Source organism: Urocitellus parryii, chromosome 14 (assembly GCF_045843805.1).
Source record: "Urocitellus parryii isolate mUroPar1 chromosome 14, mUroPar1.hap1, whole genome shotgun sequence".
In the NCBI taxonomy this organism is placed as follows: domain Eukaryota; kingdom Metazoa; phylum Chordata; class Mammalia; order Rodentia; family Sciuridae; genus Urocitellus; species Urocitellus parryii.
In genome coordinates, this window is record NC_135544.1 from 36,208,809 (window position 1) to 36,223,394 (window position 14,586).

Here is a 14,586-nt window from a genome sequence, read left to right on the forward strand (position 1 = left end):
CAAGGACCATTAAAGACAGTTTTTTTTTATTTTATTTTTTGGGATCAGTAGTTACACATTCATGATTTTGTCTCAGATCAAACCAGGTTTTTGCTCTCTGCCCCAAGATCAACTGAGATTTTTGAGCATCTTAACATCTCACAGAACATCACACTCATCTCTGTACTGATAATTTTATATTGACTTGACCTCAACAGGAAGAAACTATTTCCTTAGATCCCTTAGTAAGATGTAGGTGCACCAGTGGTGGAGGACTCTACAGCAGGTATTATTCAGCATCCTGTCAGGGAAAGAGAAATCACTCCTTACAACTTAATGTAAGGAACTGATTAAATAGAAGTTGATGAACTGAAAAACTAAAATGGGTCCATCGAATTAACATAGAAATAGATGCTTCCAGAATCAATTGTCAACCTGTAGAGGATGCTGAGGATATAAGAACCCAGGACTTGGGTCTTTAAAGCCCTATAGACTCAGACTCCTGAGGAAAGGGAGGCTATTCTGAAGCAGGCCAGCGACCCCCACCCAGAAGACTCCATAATTAAGCTTCTCCTCTCCTTTGAAAGATTTTTACAGAGTATCAGCAGACAGGATGTCTGCAGAAGGCAGTGAGGTTTGAAGCTTCCTCTTTCTTGTAAATGCCAGGTTTGCACATAAAAGGTGTGATAGAGTAGAGTCTTCAAACTTGTTGTACATAAAGATATTATCTGTGGTTTCTTGGTTAAAAAAAAAATACTTGTGAAACCTGTATCTTGTCTAGGGGATGGAACAGAGAGCACTTGTCATGTGAATCTCCAAGTCCCCCCACCCTTTGAACATTGGGTATAAAGTTCAAAGAATTTCCAAAATCTCTGTCCAGAGAATGTCTCAGGCATGAGCCACACTCTGGACCTGCCAGCTGCAGCCAATAAATGTGCTTCCTACTAATTCCTCAGGTGCCCAGTTTATTCTGCCCAACATCAGTAAGACTGGTGCTGAACTTAAGGAGCGCAGAGGATCTGGTCCAGAGTAAAATCCAGGTCTCAGACTTTTAAAGAGGGCAGCTGCTCAGTGGTTGCTAAAATATCTGAGGGTGTATGATGAAACCTGCTAGGAGTGCTAAAAAAAAAGTTGGAAAATGGAACCAGCTGCCAGTACCAGGTGAAGTTTTGTTGCTGTGGCGACACAGAAATGAACAGCAAGCAAAAGGGAAACAGCAAAGCTTTTTCCCTTCCTCTGCCCTCCTGCTCTCTCTAGTCCCATTAATTGGCAGAATTTACCAAATGCCTAGGAAAGGAGAAATCACTTTACAGAGTTCCAGCTTCAGCATCAAAGAGCATTAAAGGGTTTTAACAAAAATATATTTAACAATTACACTGACTGCACAAAGAAGTTCTAACTGCATAGCAAACTGTTCACAGCCTCAATCTATAGCCCTACTCTGCCTCTCTAGTAATTATCAGCTAGATGTCTGGTTAGTCTTCATGCAAATACTTAATCACTTTCTCTAACTCCTAGTGGAATGCACATAAAAACTCTCACATCTCTATGCCTTTGCTCACACTAGTCATTCTGCATGGAATTGTCCCCTCCTATCTTATCTAACTGATTTCCATGATCATCTTAGAAACAATGATTTATACTCAATGAGCACATGGTGCTGTATATTGCTCCAGACCCTTTATGTATTCAACTTATTTAATCCTCCTAAAAAGGCTATAAGATTTCCCTATTTATTTCCATATTTTAATAATAAAAATGATTGTCAAAAGATACATAGCTAATAAAAGTAGAATCAGCACTCCATAGCTTGTGTCTTAACCACAAAATATTGCCTTACAAGATCTAATTTTCAAACTCCTCTAAAAGACTTCCTAGATTCCCCCTGGCCAATTATTTGATTCATTCTTGTTCCTAACATATTTTTGACATGATAGAGTAATATTTCCATTTGGATTTATATCTCTGTATCTTTTACAAATATTCTAGTGTAAAGCTGTCCAATAGAACTTTCTGCAGCAATGGAAAAGGGCCATCGATCTCTGTGTGTCCAGTATGAGAGCCACTAGTCACATATTGCTCTTGAGCAGTTAAAATGTTGCCAGTACTACTGAATTTATTGAATTTAAACTGATAAACTTAAATTTAAATAGTCATATGTGGCTAGTGACTACCATATTGAATAGTACATAGGTCAGGTTATTTCCTCAAAAAAAGTTCATTGAATGAATGAATCATTTATGATAAATTTTAGTGGACAAAGGAAAACATTTGGAGAGCATCATTTAAGTTTTTATTTTTTACCATATATAAACTCATATTATTTAATTTATAATAAACATGTATATGAATAAATAGTCAATAAAACATCATATAGTACCACCATCAAGATCCATCCTGGTTTATGTGATCTGTATCCACATTCCACATAAAATGTGTTTTCATTGTAAAAATTCTTAAAGGAAATTTAATAACTTTGTATAAATATTTAATTTATAGTTGCCTATGCTCACTCTGCTCTTCCCCCCCCCTTGAATGGTTCAGTGAAAAAGTCCAGTGACTAAAGCAGTTCCCAGCCACAGTAGGAACTCAATAAATATTTATTGAATGAATGAACGAATCAAGCATACTAGGGAATCGTGATGACGTGTAAAAATCTAACCTTCAAATCGTTTCCCAATATTATGTAATTTTTATGAATGCTTGATGTGATAATTAACAAAACAGGTAGGCTGACTTTTGAAATTTTTTCCCTTGGCATTTTGAAACAAAACTCCTATTGCTTCTGACTTCCGAACAGAAACTATGTCTGTTCTCTCACATCCCTCTTCAAAATGCTTGACTGAATATAGGCCTCTGGCTGGGCAGAAACCACAATATTTAAAATATAAAATTTAGGAGAGGAAAGAAAAGAAAAAATAAAGCTTTTAAATTGATTGCAAGTGAAACCAACTAAAACCGAGATTAAAACCTCTGCCCAAGGTTTACAGTCCCCCAGATTGTCCAAGGCCAATGGGGCCGGAGATTTCCGACCCTAAACTAGACCTTTGTGCCCTTAAATTCCAAGAAACAGTAGGCTCAGGGCAGGGACCTGGGCTGTTCCAGCTTGGACACCGAGGCCCCGCCCCTTCCGACCTAAGACCCCACCCCGCCGCCGTGGTTGCCATGGAAACCCAGAAAGCATCATGGCTGCCGCCGGCCAGGAAGAAAAGTATCTGCCGGCGGCAGCCTCAGCCAAATCCCTGTCACTTTCGCCACGGCAAGCAGCTCCCAAGCGAGGGAACCCCAAGAAGTGTTTAGTCTATCCGCATCCCCCGAGGAGCTCCCACCTGTCTCGTTCGGTTCTGCGTTGGCTCCAGGGCCTGAATCTCAGCTTCTTCCCCAGGAACGTCCACAGGTGCTGGAGCAAGCCAGGCCCAGGCCCGCTAAGAGGACACATTCTGCCTGAAGGGCCCAGGATCTGCACCCCCTCTTTTTTGACCTGTTGGGTCTCAGCACAGGGCACCCTGGCCTGATTTATGTTCAATTCAAGACCCTCCTCTCCTACCATCCCCACCCAGCACCCTCGCACACACAGGAAAACATTTAGGAGCTAGGTTTAAGGAAAACATGATGAAGCATTTCCTTGGTTTGCTTATACAACCAATTGATTGTCGGTTTAAGCTAACGTGGAATTAACATTGGTACTATGAAAATATTAAAATAGTCAAGACTCAATTTTCAAGGACAATAAGCGTTATACTAGTGAGGTTAAGTTTTCCTTCCTTTAGAGATGGCTTTTAGTGTGGTCAGGGATTTTAAAATGTTGCTGCTTAACTGTCATCATCCTGAATATAACTGGCAGTTAATATTTGCTTTGGTAATGCAAATTAAATTCTATAAAAATTAAGACCCTGAGTCTTTTGCAGGAAGGTCTCTGGTTTACTTATTTGGTATTTTTTACAAGATGCATCTGAAACTTTGAATGTGCATATGAATCACCTGGGGATCTTGTTGAAATGAAGATGCAATACAAATTTATAATTTGGGTTCATTAAAAGAACATCAAACTCTTTGATTTGTACATAATCTTAGAAAAATGCTATTACATAGTAGGTCTCCTCAGAGCAGTAATGGAACAAGACAGATTTTACAACATATTTTCTGTCTGTAATATTAGATTAGTATTAATTATAAAATAATACAAACTTAACTATATTTCATTTCCTTATTGCTATGGATTAGAGATTTTTCAAATGGCTTCCTGATTGCAGAAATATTAAGTATATATTACCCCTGGGACCTTAAATTATCATCCTTTGAAAATGGAACCTCTTTAAAAGTCAAGTTGGATAACTGGGCACAAATAGAGAAGGTAAATTAGCAATTTTTATAGTTAAGTAGTTTGTTTTTAAAGGTGCACTTCCAATGTCATAGATATCTGTGTGTGTGTGAGAGACAGAGACTGTGCTATGATCCAATGTTGCTGAGTTGACTGCCTATTTCATATATCAAAAACTTGATTAAACTTTAGTCATTTATGTCATGAGTCACCTGTGAAATTGAGCATGCTCAGTTCACTGAGTGGGGATATATTGGATGTTTTTCTTGCTTGAATAATAATGTTATCTTTTGATAATTAAAATGCTATACATCAGAAAGTTAGACAAAAGAAATTAAAATGAATTCATAATAGTTGAGGATTTTTGTGAAATTTTTTATGACTAAAATATTTTCTTTCTATTATTAAAGTTTCTGGCCAAAAAAAATTTTAAGTTACCCAAAGAACTAATCCATGGAACAATCCATTGTAAATCTGGAGTACCCGAAATATTGATACAAGAGGTTTATACTTTATTAACACATCGAGAGTAAGTTATTTGAAATTTTCTAGTAGTACAATCAATGTAAATTTTTTGGTGATATAAATCTCATTACTAACATGTGACTTGTTAATAATATTTTCTTATTTCAGAATTAAAAGTATCCAGGAGGACTTCGTGAATTTCACAGACTATAGTTACCAAATGAATTTACCCCTGGTTCCCAGGACTACGGCTTCAAGGTCTATTAAGGATAACATTAGGTTATCAGAATTAAAAAGCAATCCCAACATTCTCAACAATGAACTTAAAGTAGAGTTCCTCTTTCTTTTACACATGTTGCAAAGAAAATTAAGCAGAAAATTGAATCCAAGTAAGTTTTCTTTGGAAATAGCTGAGTTTTTCCGAACTCACTGAGGCTATTCTTGAGCACAGATGAAAGAAAGTCTGCCTTGGCCCCATTTCTGTCACTAGCTAAATGGGAAAAGATTTCTCTTATGTTATCAGTAGAATTATTAGTTATCATTGAAGTGGCCTATAATTATTCTTTCTGAGGAAAGCACAGGTTAACATAGGGTTCTTTTCAATCTACTCATTTAAGCCTTTATGGGAAAAAAGTTCCCATATTAACTTAAAGAGGATGGGAATGTTTAACAGTTAACCTGGATATACCTACTTTGGGGAAAGCCTGGGTTACCATCATTCATTCTAGATGCAGTCTAGAGTGTGGGCTGTATTATTCTTTCTATACCAGCCTGGTTGGTATGTGGGTGGTAGGGTAGACCAGGGTGACTCATGGCCACTTTCCAAAGGTGTCACTGAAATAACTGTCAAAGCATCCAAAACACTTGCTTTGATTGTAGGAATTGTAGGCAGGTGCCAAAAAAGTAAGTGAACTTTCAGTATCACTTTCCTTTTCTCTTTTTCTTTTTGTTTCTCTAGCTTTATTCAGAACACCACTTATATTGATTCTAAACACTTAGAAAAATAATCATTTCCATTCAGGAAATGAAGCAGATGTAGGCTATTGGGATTTCTTTCCCCTTTGAACTCCAATTTCTGGAAAAAAAAAAAAGTTTTATCTCGTGTCTCTGAAAGGAAAGGAAAACTTTAACTTCTCTGTCAGGTATTTTGGTCACAGTGATGAAAAGCTGATTAACATAGTAACCTTACACAGTTTAAGAAATGGAATATCACTAATATTTCTACATTCCTCTGCATGTCCTCTGAATGTACTCATCACACCACCTTCCAAGGGTAACTTCTGTCTTTTGGTCTTTGTTTATAATTTCCTTGATTAAAAACTAGCTTTATCTATGTATCATCTATATGTTTTTTATCCTTGAAATTTTCAATATGTTATGTTATATTGCAAAAAAACCTTCACAGATGTAATGGAGGTAGGGACCTTAAGAAGTATATGCCCAATCACAAGTCCTTATAAGCAGAGATTTTTCTCCAACTGGAGTTAGAAAGATGCAGCAGAAGAGAGATTTGAAGTGTGATATGCTCTCAATTTGCCATTGCTGCAATGGTGATGTGGAAGGCATCAGAGGATATGTGGCCCAGCTTCTAGGAGCAAAGAACTATCTTTGGCAGCCAGTCAGCAAAGAAGCAGGGATCTCAGGCCTACAAATGCAAGGAAGTGCATTCCGCCAACAACCTGAATGAGCTTGCCAGCAGATTCATCCCCCGAAGATTTTAGAAAGAAATGCAGCCCTGCTGATACTTTTATTTCAGCCTTGTGAGAATCTAAACAGAGGACTCAGACTTCTGTACTGAGATAAAAAAAAAAAAAAAGCTGTTTTTATAAATAACAAGAGTTATGGTAATTTGTTATGGCAAAAATTAAAAATGAATACAAACTTGGCAGTTAATACTTTTTCTGCCCTGACATTGTATTTTCTTGTATTTAAACTGATAAGATGGAGCCTTTTACTTTTTAAACTCTTAATTTATCTGCAGTTCATATGAAGACCTAATTGTTTGTTTTAGCATCACTTTTTGAATAATCTATTCTTTCCCTACTGGTTTGTATGCCCTCTTGTGTTTCAAGTTTCTGTGTATGAGTCTGTTTCTTAGCCTTCTATTCAACTTTGTCTACACACATGCCACTTCAACACCCATATTGTCTTAATTATTATTATTTTATAATTAAGTGTCCACATTTCATAAAATCCCCATTTGTTCTTCTATAAAGTAGTCCTTTAGAATGAGCCTTTTCAATGTATAGCAATTCTTATTGTTCTGAATTCACTAATACTATTGTTATATTTTGCATTTATATGCAAATAAACATGCATTTTATTTTGGAAGTTTTTTATTTATTCTCTTTATTTCTTGTTTTTGTCTCATCTGTTTCCCCTTCTTTGGACTGAATGTTTTTCCAAGGACATTTCCAGTACCAGTTTTGAAAATTCTCTTTTTAGTGCTACTCCAGAAATTTTAATATGCACGTTTATCTTTAAATTAGTAAAATTAATATATTTTCTCTTTTCCTCAAACTATCAGAACCTTAGACATAAGGAATTTGGTCACTTCTTGCTACATTTCACATTTTTTGTTGCCCAGCATTATAGTTCTGTCAGGTTATTTTATTATTATTTTTTTAGGTATAGATGGACACAACACAATGCCTTGATTTTTATGTGGTGCTCAGAATCAAACCCGGGTCCTGCCCATGCTAGGCGAGCGCTCTACCACTGAGCCACAATCCCAGCCCTCTGTCAGGTTATTTTTTAAAACCACAAATCAGATCTGTTATGGTTTGGATATGAAGTGTCCCCAGAAAGCTCATGTGTGAGACCATGTAGGAATGTTCAGTGATAAAATGGTTAGATTGTGAGAGCTGTAACTTAGTCAATGGATTAATCCATTTGATGGATTAATAATTAAAAAGGACTATTGAACTGTGGTGCCTGTGGGCAGGTAGGGTGTGATGGAGGTAGTAGGTCATGGGGCACACCCTTGGACTGCAGTTTGTCTCTGGAGTTTTGCTCTTTCTCTCCTTGCTTCCTGGTTGCCAGGAGATGTAGAGATTTCCTCTGCCATGCTCTTCTGCCATAAAGGTCTGGCTCACCTTAGGCCCAAAGAAATGGAGTTAGACAGAGACCTCTGAGCCGAAAATGAACTTTTCTTCCTCATAGTTGTTCTTGTCAGGTATTTTGTTCACCTGTGGTGAACAGGTGACTAACACAGACCCTTATTACTTGTTTTATTCTTATATTTAAAAGTCTGTTTCTCAGTAGAGCTAAACCGTATCTCTGTTGTTTACTTTTGAATTCACCTCTTTATCCACTATCACCACAACTCTTTGATTCTTGAATAATGCTCCATCTCTAGTCTTGATTCTTGGGACTGCTGATTATAAAAGTCTCTCCTCTGTTGCCAAAGTAATTTTAATGTTGATAATTATAGTTAGGAATATTAGTAATCAAGGTTTTGTTTGGCTCCCAAAGAGCATGACCTATGATTAGAAACAACCTTAGATACCTCTTCAAGTCTCAGTGAAGGACATACTGCAGAACAGGAAGTGACCAAATGACCTTTAGAAGCAAAGGGAAATTTCCCAAGAACTGCTATTTAGAGGATCCGTTAAAAAGTAATATGGGAAATGTGAAAATGATTTTAAGTCACACATTTGTAGTATAAACATGTTTGCAAAATGAAATAGGTGCTGAATGATTTCATTTATGTAAGATATAAATTAGAAAAAAATATGATGATAGCAGTTGGATAGCATTTCCTTCAGGATTCTATCTGGGAGCAGCAACAGAGGTTTGGGGTATTGCTGATATATCATTTTTTAATTTGCCACATTGTACCCCAGTTGTATTCATTCCAAAACTTCATTGGAGTGAATATGATTTGTTCACTGTTTTGTATATAAGCTATTAAAAATGTATCAAAAACTAATAAGAACAAAAAGATTTTACCTTTAAATAAACTTTTTAAAGTAACTATTTTGTGCATCAAAGACTGAACAATGTGGGGATAAGAGTTATTAACCTATGTATTCCCACTACTTGTAGGATTATGATAAAACAGATGTTCAAATAATTTGGTTACCTTTTAAATTATGATGTCTTAGTTTCAGAATGGGCATTGTGAGTTTTTTAAAAATAACTTTTATGTTTACATTTTATAGCATGGTTTGATGTCAAACCAACAGTGGGAGAAATTACTCTTGATCATCTTCCTTCCCGAGGCTCTGGGCACAGATATAATTCAAAGGTTTCAAGGCAAAGGTTTCACAACAAAGTTGCTCTTGTTTCATGTAAGTTTTTGTTCTGACTTTTTGTTTGTTAAAATGGATTTTTTTGTTTTAATTTGTTTAATAAAGTTTTAATATAGTTAAAGTATTGGTCTAGGCCAGCCTTCAATCTAAAATTATGCATTAAATTTTTATGCTGCTTGCTTTTTGATAGGTTGGGGAGCATCTAGTCCATCACAATTCTTCCTGCTACTATTGGATTTGAGTTTTCATTTATGCTTAGGGAGATGAGCTTGAAAAAAATGAAGCTTGTTGGCAGAGCTCAAAACTCAATTCTTCCCCAGATGGAGGATAAGTCAGTCCTAAGACATACACAGATACTTCCTGATCAGTGGTATTCAAGCAAAAAGCCATTTGCTTAAACCCTGTTAATTTAGAAAGCATTTATCTTATAACAAACCACAGCCCATGAGCCAAATTCAGCCCATGGCCTGCTTTTGTATAGCCCTCAAGAATGGTTTCTACATTTTTAATTATAAAAAAATATTATCAAAATAATATTGCTATGGTTTCCCGCAAAAGTTCACATGTGAGACAATGCAAGAAGGTTCAGAGGGGAAAAGATTGGGGTATAGCCTTAACTAATCAGTAAATTAATCCCTGATGGGATTAACTCCATGGGAACTGGAGGCAGGTGGAATGTGGCTGAAGGAAATGGTTCATTGGGGCATGGCTATGAGGTATATATTTATGTTTGGCAAGCCAAGATCTGTCTTTCTGCTTCTGGATCACCATGTGAGCTGCTTCCCTCAGCCACACTTTTTCATCGTGATTTTCTGCCTTACCTCGATCCCCAAGGCATGGAACTGGCCTTCTATGAATTAAGACTTCTAAAATGGTGAGCCTTCAAATAAACTTTTCCTCCTTTACAATTGTGCTGGTTGGGTCTTTTAATCACAGCAGCAAAAAAAGTTGACTAAAACAGAAATGAAGCTCAAGTTTCTGTATTCACAAGTAGCACAGGACATCGCCATGCATGCTAATTTTGCTTTATCTCTGGCAACATTTACAATAGCAAGGTATGGTAGTTGCCAATGAGATTTTATGGTTCTCAAAGGAGAGTTGCTAGATTTATCAAATAAAAACACAGAGAAACACAACTAAATAATTTGGAGGACATATTTAGAATATATTTTACTAAAAATTATCATTTATCTGGGATTCCAGTTTAACTAGGTGTCCTGTATTTTATCTGTCAAGCCTACTACAAAGACTAAAATATTAACTATTAGGTCCATTACAGAAACTGTGTTATCTCTGTCAAAGAGCATGTTTCCTTAAGTGTTAAGAGGAATTTCACTGGGGTAGTGTTAATGCTTCTTGTTTTATATTGGCTCTGGTAGAGCTATGTCAACAGATCTTTTTTGGACATAATTTCTTAGAGCCTTGTATATTTTAATACACGCAAATATTAAATAATGAAGTGTTTTCCAAACTGTGTTATCACACATTACTATCATACAGGTTTGCTGTGTTTAATGGTCTTGTAGAAAGGGTGTTCTTCAGAGCTGACTTTTTTAATATCCAGACGTGATGCCAGCCCATCAAACCCCTTTTATCTCATTATGTACCTGATGCATAGAGTACTTACAATAGAATTAATGACAAGTGAATAGCAATTTTCCTATGAAAACAACATACCCGTAGTTTTTCTTTAAGATTATGGTAAGACATTCTCTTTCAACTTGCCTCAGCCTTCTGTTAGTGATTTGCCATAAAAATTTCAGTAGGGTGGGAGCAAAAGCATGGAGGAAGAGGAGTCATGATCCAAAGAGAGGCATGGGAAGGAGACTGCTGGGAGAGTTCTCATGTTGTGTCTTTCATTTTCTTGCCAATTTCCCTTAATTGAATCTGACTAGGGACAGAAAGGGATTTGAGACCTATGGGGGAAAAGGTGGGAAGCTTCAAGTGGTAATGAGTCATTCCTTCCTCTGTAAGAAATGGATGTAATATAAAAAAAAAAAAACGTGTCTACCACTATTTGAATTGCTAAAGAATATTTCTCATTTCTGTTATCATTTTGAAGTTTTCAAAGCTCTCAAGTGTACAGAAATCTGTATGCTACCATTACTTCAGGATTTGAATGGATTTTTGCTTTTACAGTTTTAATAATGTATCTATCAACTGCTGTAAACAGCTCCTCTCCCATTTTATTCCCTCAATGTTCTCTTTTATGATACTCTGGATGCCCTTTTATGATTCTCTCTCACTCCAGTGGTCTTTTTATCCACTTTTAAAATGAGTGATGGATTTATGGAAGGAAGCCTTCACTGGACAAGGCAGATAGGAGTGAGTGGAACAGTGAACACACTTTTTTTTTTTTTTTGGCTTCTCTCAATCCTGTTCCCTATATGTGGCCTCTTGTAGTTGACACACCTGGAATTAATGAATGGTATGAATTCAACTTTGGCAATTTTATGAGTGAGACTAATTTTGTTAAGTGTTTCTTTTTTTTCTAAATTTGTTAAAGGGATTCTATTTCAGTTGTTTCTGGCCTGATTCCTCCAGGCCAGCTACTATAATTTGAAAGTTAATGGAAAGAAGAGAGGCAAAAAAATAAACTATAGGAATTTAGATTCATCATTAAATATTGCATGACACTGAAACCACAGGCTGTTCATCTGAAACTCTTCTAATCAAATAGAGTGGACAAAATTAATTGTAGACTGTTACCTTTTAAAAATATATATATGTATATATTTTAACTTAAGTTCCTCTAGTAGTTTACCTAAATTTAGTGTCTAGCAAAATTGTGGGCCAACAGAAGGTAAATTTCTTAGTTGCCCCTCATGTTAAAACTGAGTGATGAGTGACCTGGAGTCTGGGTGGCCAGTGTAATCAGAGTTCCAAAAACCATATTATGAATCATGTATATTTGCCAAATCTAAATACAAAATCGTGCCACTGTTGCCTCAGCTGCTTTCTGAAACAATATCTAAAAATAGTTGAGTCATATTCAGTATCAGATGCACCAAAATAAGCCCTGGATATTTTTAGGCACTGCTGATGGCTTTTGGAGGTGGGTGACATTCAGATATTTTTTATCCATGACTACTATAATGCATGATTTAAATATTTTGTTTGCCAGGTATTTAAATTAACCTGTGCTTAATCTAATGCCAATCATTCTGTATTTATTTACATTTTATATATACACAAAAATATTTATATACATATTAATTGTGTAAATGTTTAATAAATGTGAATCAATTTTAATTTTGTTTATTTTAATATCTCAGCAAAGACAGGTAATGATGGCAATCCACATAAAGACATTCATGTAAAGCAAGCTGAAAAAGATTATTACTCTGTAATGAAACCTATCAAGAACACGGAAAAGAAACCTTGAAAGGTACTTGTCAAAATGGCGTTGAAGAAGAGATGCCACTATCTCTTTCCATAATATAGGGAAATAATCACCTGATCTTGGATATATTTCAATAATAAGTAACTTGAAGTGGTGTCCTATCTATAATTGGGGTTAAAATTTCTTTTCAATTCAACAACCACTTATTAAACATCTCTGCCAGATACTGTTGAAAATACAAAATTAAATAAATTAGTATAGAGCAAAATATTTGATTATTTCTTATACATTTTGTAGGATTAATGAGTCTACTTTGTGATATTTTATTCATTAGATATTATTAAGCTTCTACTTTGCCAGATATTATACACTTACTCATCACACTCATTAATAAAAAAATTATGAATGATTTTTTTATATGTTGGCCATAGAAATTTTTGCTTACTCCATGAGTAGCCTTACTTTAAACTATTTTCAAACACTAGGTCCCCCTGACCCTCAGTTTATAATGAGTTGTAGGGAAGGAAAATCATATTTTTCTTAGAATTTGGCTCTGGTGTTTAGCAAATTAGTTAAATTAAAAACAAAAACAATAACAAAAAACTTTTTACTGGTTGCCACCATGCCTCATATTTTTATTGAAGGGAAATAAAAGCAGATTGATATCCTGAAAGGCTAATTATCTTTCATACATTCTTGGTAATTTTATATTCATATGTGCAAAATTTTCTCCAAATGGAATTATTCATGTTCTAATGCTATCTCATTAGCAGCCTTATTTGACTTTCAAGATGAATATTACTAACATTGAATCCTACAATATGCGTGTCTGTTTTTAGCTACACTTATCCATTTTTCTGCTTTTTTGAAGGTTCAGATGTTTTATAAGCATTCAACCTCTAGAGAATTTCTTGTTAAATTTTAAGTTTTTGGAAAGATAATAATTAGGAAGAGAACTTAAAGAGAGCCCTGATGATAGGTAACTTCTTGGGAATGTGTTTAGAATCCAGTTTTATCTGAGTTACGTGTTCAGCTTCAAATGGTATCCTAAACAGATGTAGGCAATTTACCTGTTGCCTTGCATTGCAATGGGACAATCTGAAGTATAATCTTATAAGATTAATACTTTTACCTGATAAAATATAGTTCTTCAGAAAAGGGCTTTCAAAAGGCTCTGATGGTTTGGGGAAAGGTCCATAGAAAAGGATTAAGTATGGATAAACAGTAATACGTTTCTTGTCTTAGTTTTGGGTTCAGTCTTCTCAAAAAACTAATTACCCATGATGTGAATATGGTAAGTTCCCAAGACTCCTGTAGAACTTATGGAGACTGTGGAAAATATTAAATAGTTGGGAATGGATGAATGAATGAAGGCAGCAAGTTTGGTCAAGTGGGTAACCTCAAGCATTTCTTGAGTATGACTTGTGTCAACAAAGCCAATAACACAGGCATATCTGAGGAAGACTATTTACTTCCTAAGGGATCTTCGACAGAAGGAACCAATGAACTTTTCTAGGAGATACAACAACCCCTATAGCAACAGAACCTTCTCAATCCATTGGAAAAATAGTTATCACAGGAATAGAAGTTACTGTGATATGGTGTTTGTATTATGGACTTTCCCCCTTTTAGAGTAGTTTTGGAATTTGTTAAAATCAGTGCTTCTTACAAGTGAAGAATCAGCTTTTGGAAAAATCCAATGAAATGATTTTCCCAGTTTTCTGAGTAGGATAACAAGTCATACTTCTGATGATTCTGACTTGGAATTTTGTGGAGAAACAAGTTCTCTCAATGGTGGTTTTAGTAACAAAACTTTTATTTATCTTAGAAGATAACTGTCATTTCAGGCTTTAATGGCAACATTTATTAAAATTTAAGGGACCTGAAATACATACATACATATAAATACATGTGACGTGTAGTATTATACCTCCATTATACAGCATTTGAATTCAGCATGAAAACACATATTTCAATTATTTAGGTACAAATGTCTCAAAGATTTGATACAATAAGCATTTAAAGTTGACTATAAAGATGTCCTCTCAATTACTGGTCCAATAATATGAAGCACTAAATTTTGCAAATAATTTTTGCAAATAAGTCTTTTCCTATATTCAGAATACCTTTTGACTTATAACAAGAAAAAATTACACTTTTTTGGTTTTTAAGAACAATAAGGGCTGGGGTTGTAGCTCAGTGGTAGAGTGCTTGCCTACCCTGTG

General features: G+C 35.4%; 1 protein-coding gene across 1 annotated transcript; it reads left to right on the plus strand.

Annotated features, from left to right (window-relative positions):
- The first annotated feature begins 3,164 nt into the window (after positions 1 to 3,164).
- Spata4 (spermatogenesis associated 4) lies at positions 3,165 to 12,403 on the plus strand. The gene is made up of 6 exons (XM_026382339.2): positions 3,165 to 3,376; positions 4,204 to 4,333; positions 4,711 to 4,829; positions 4,934 to 5,154; positions 8,929 to 9,050; positions 12,299 to 12,403. Exons 1-6 carry the CDS (start codon positions 3,165 to 3,167, stop codon positions 12,401 to 12,403), a joined length of 909 nt encoding a protein of 302 aa, XP_026238124.2.
- Positions 12,404 to 14,586: the final 2,183 nt, after the last annotated feature.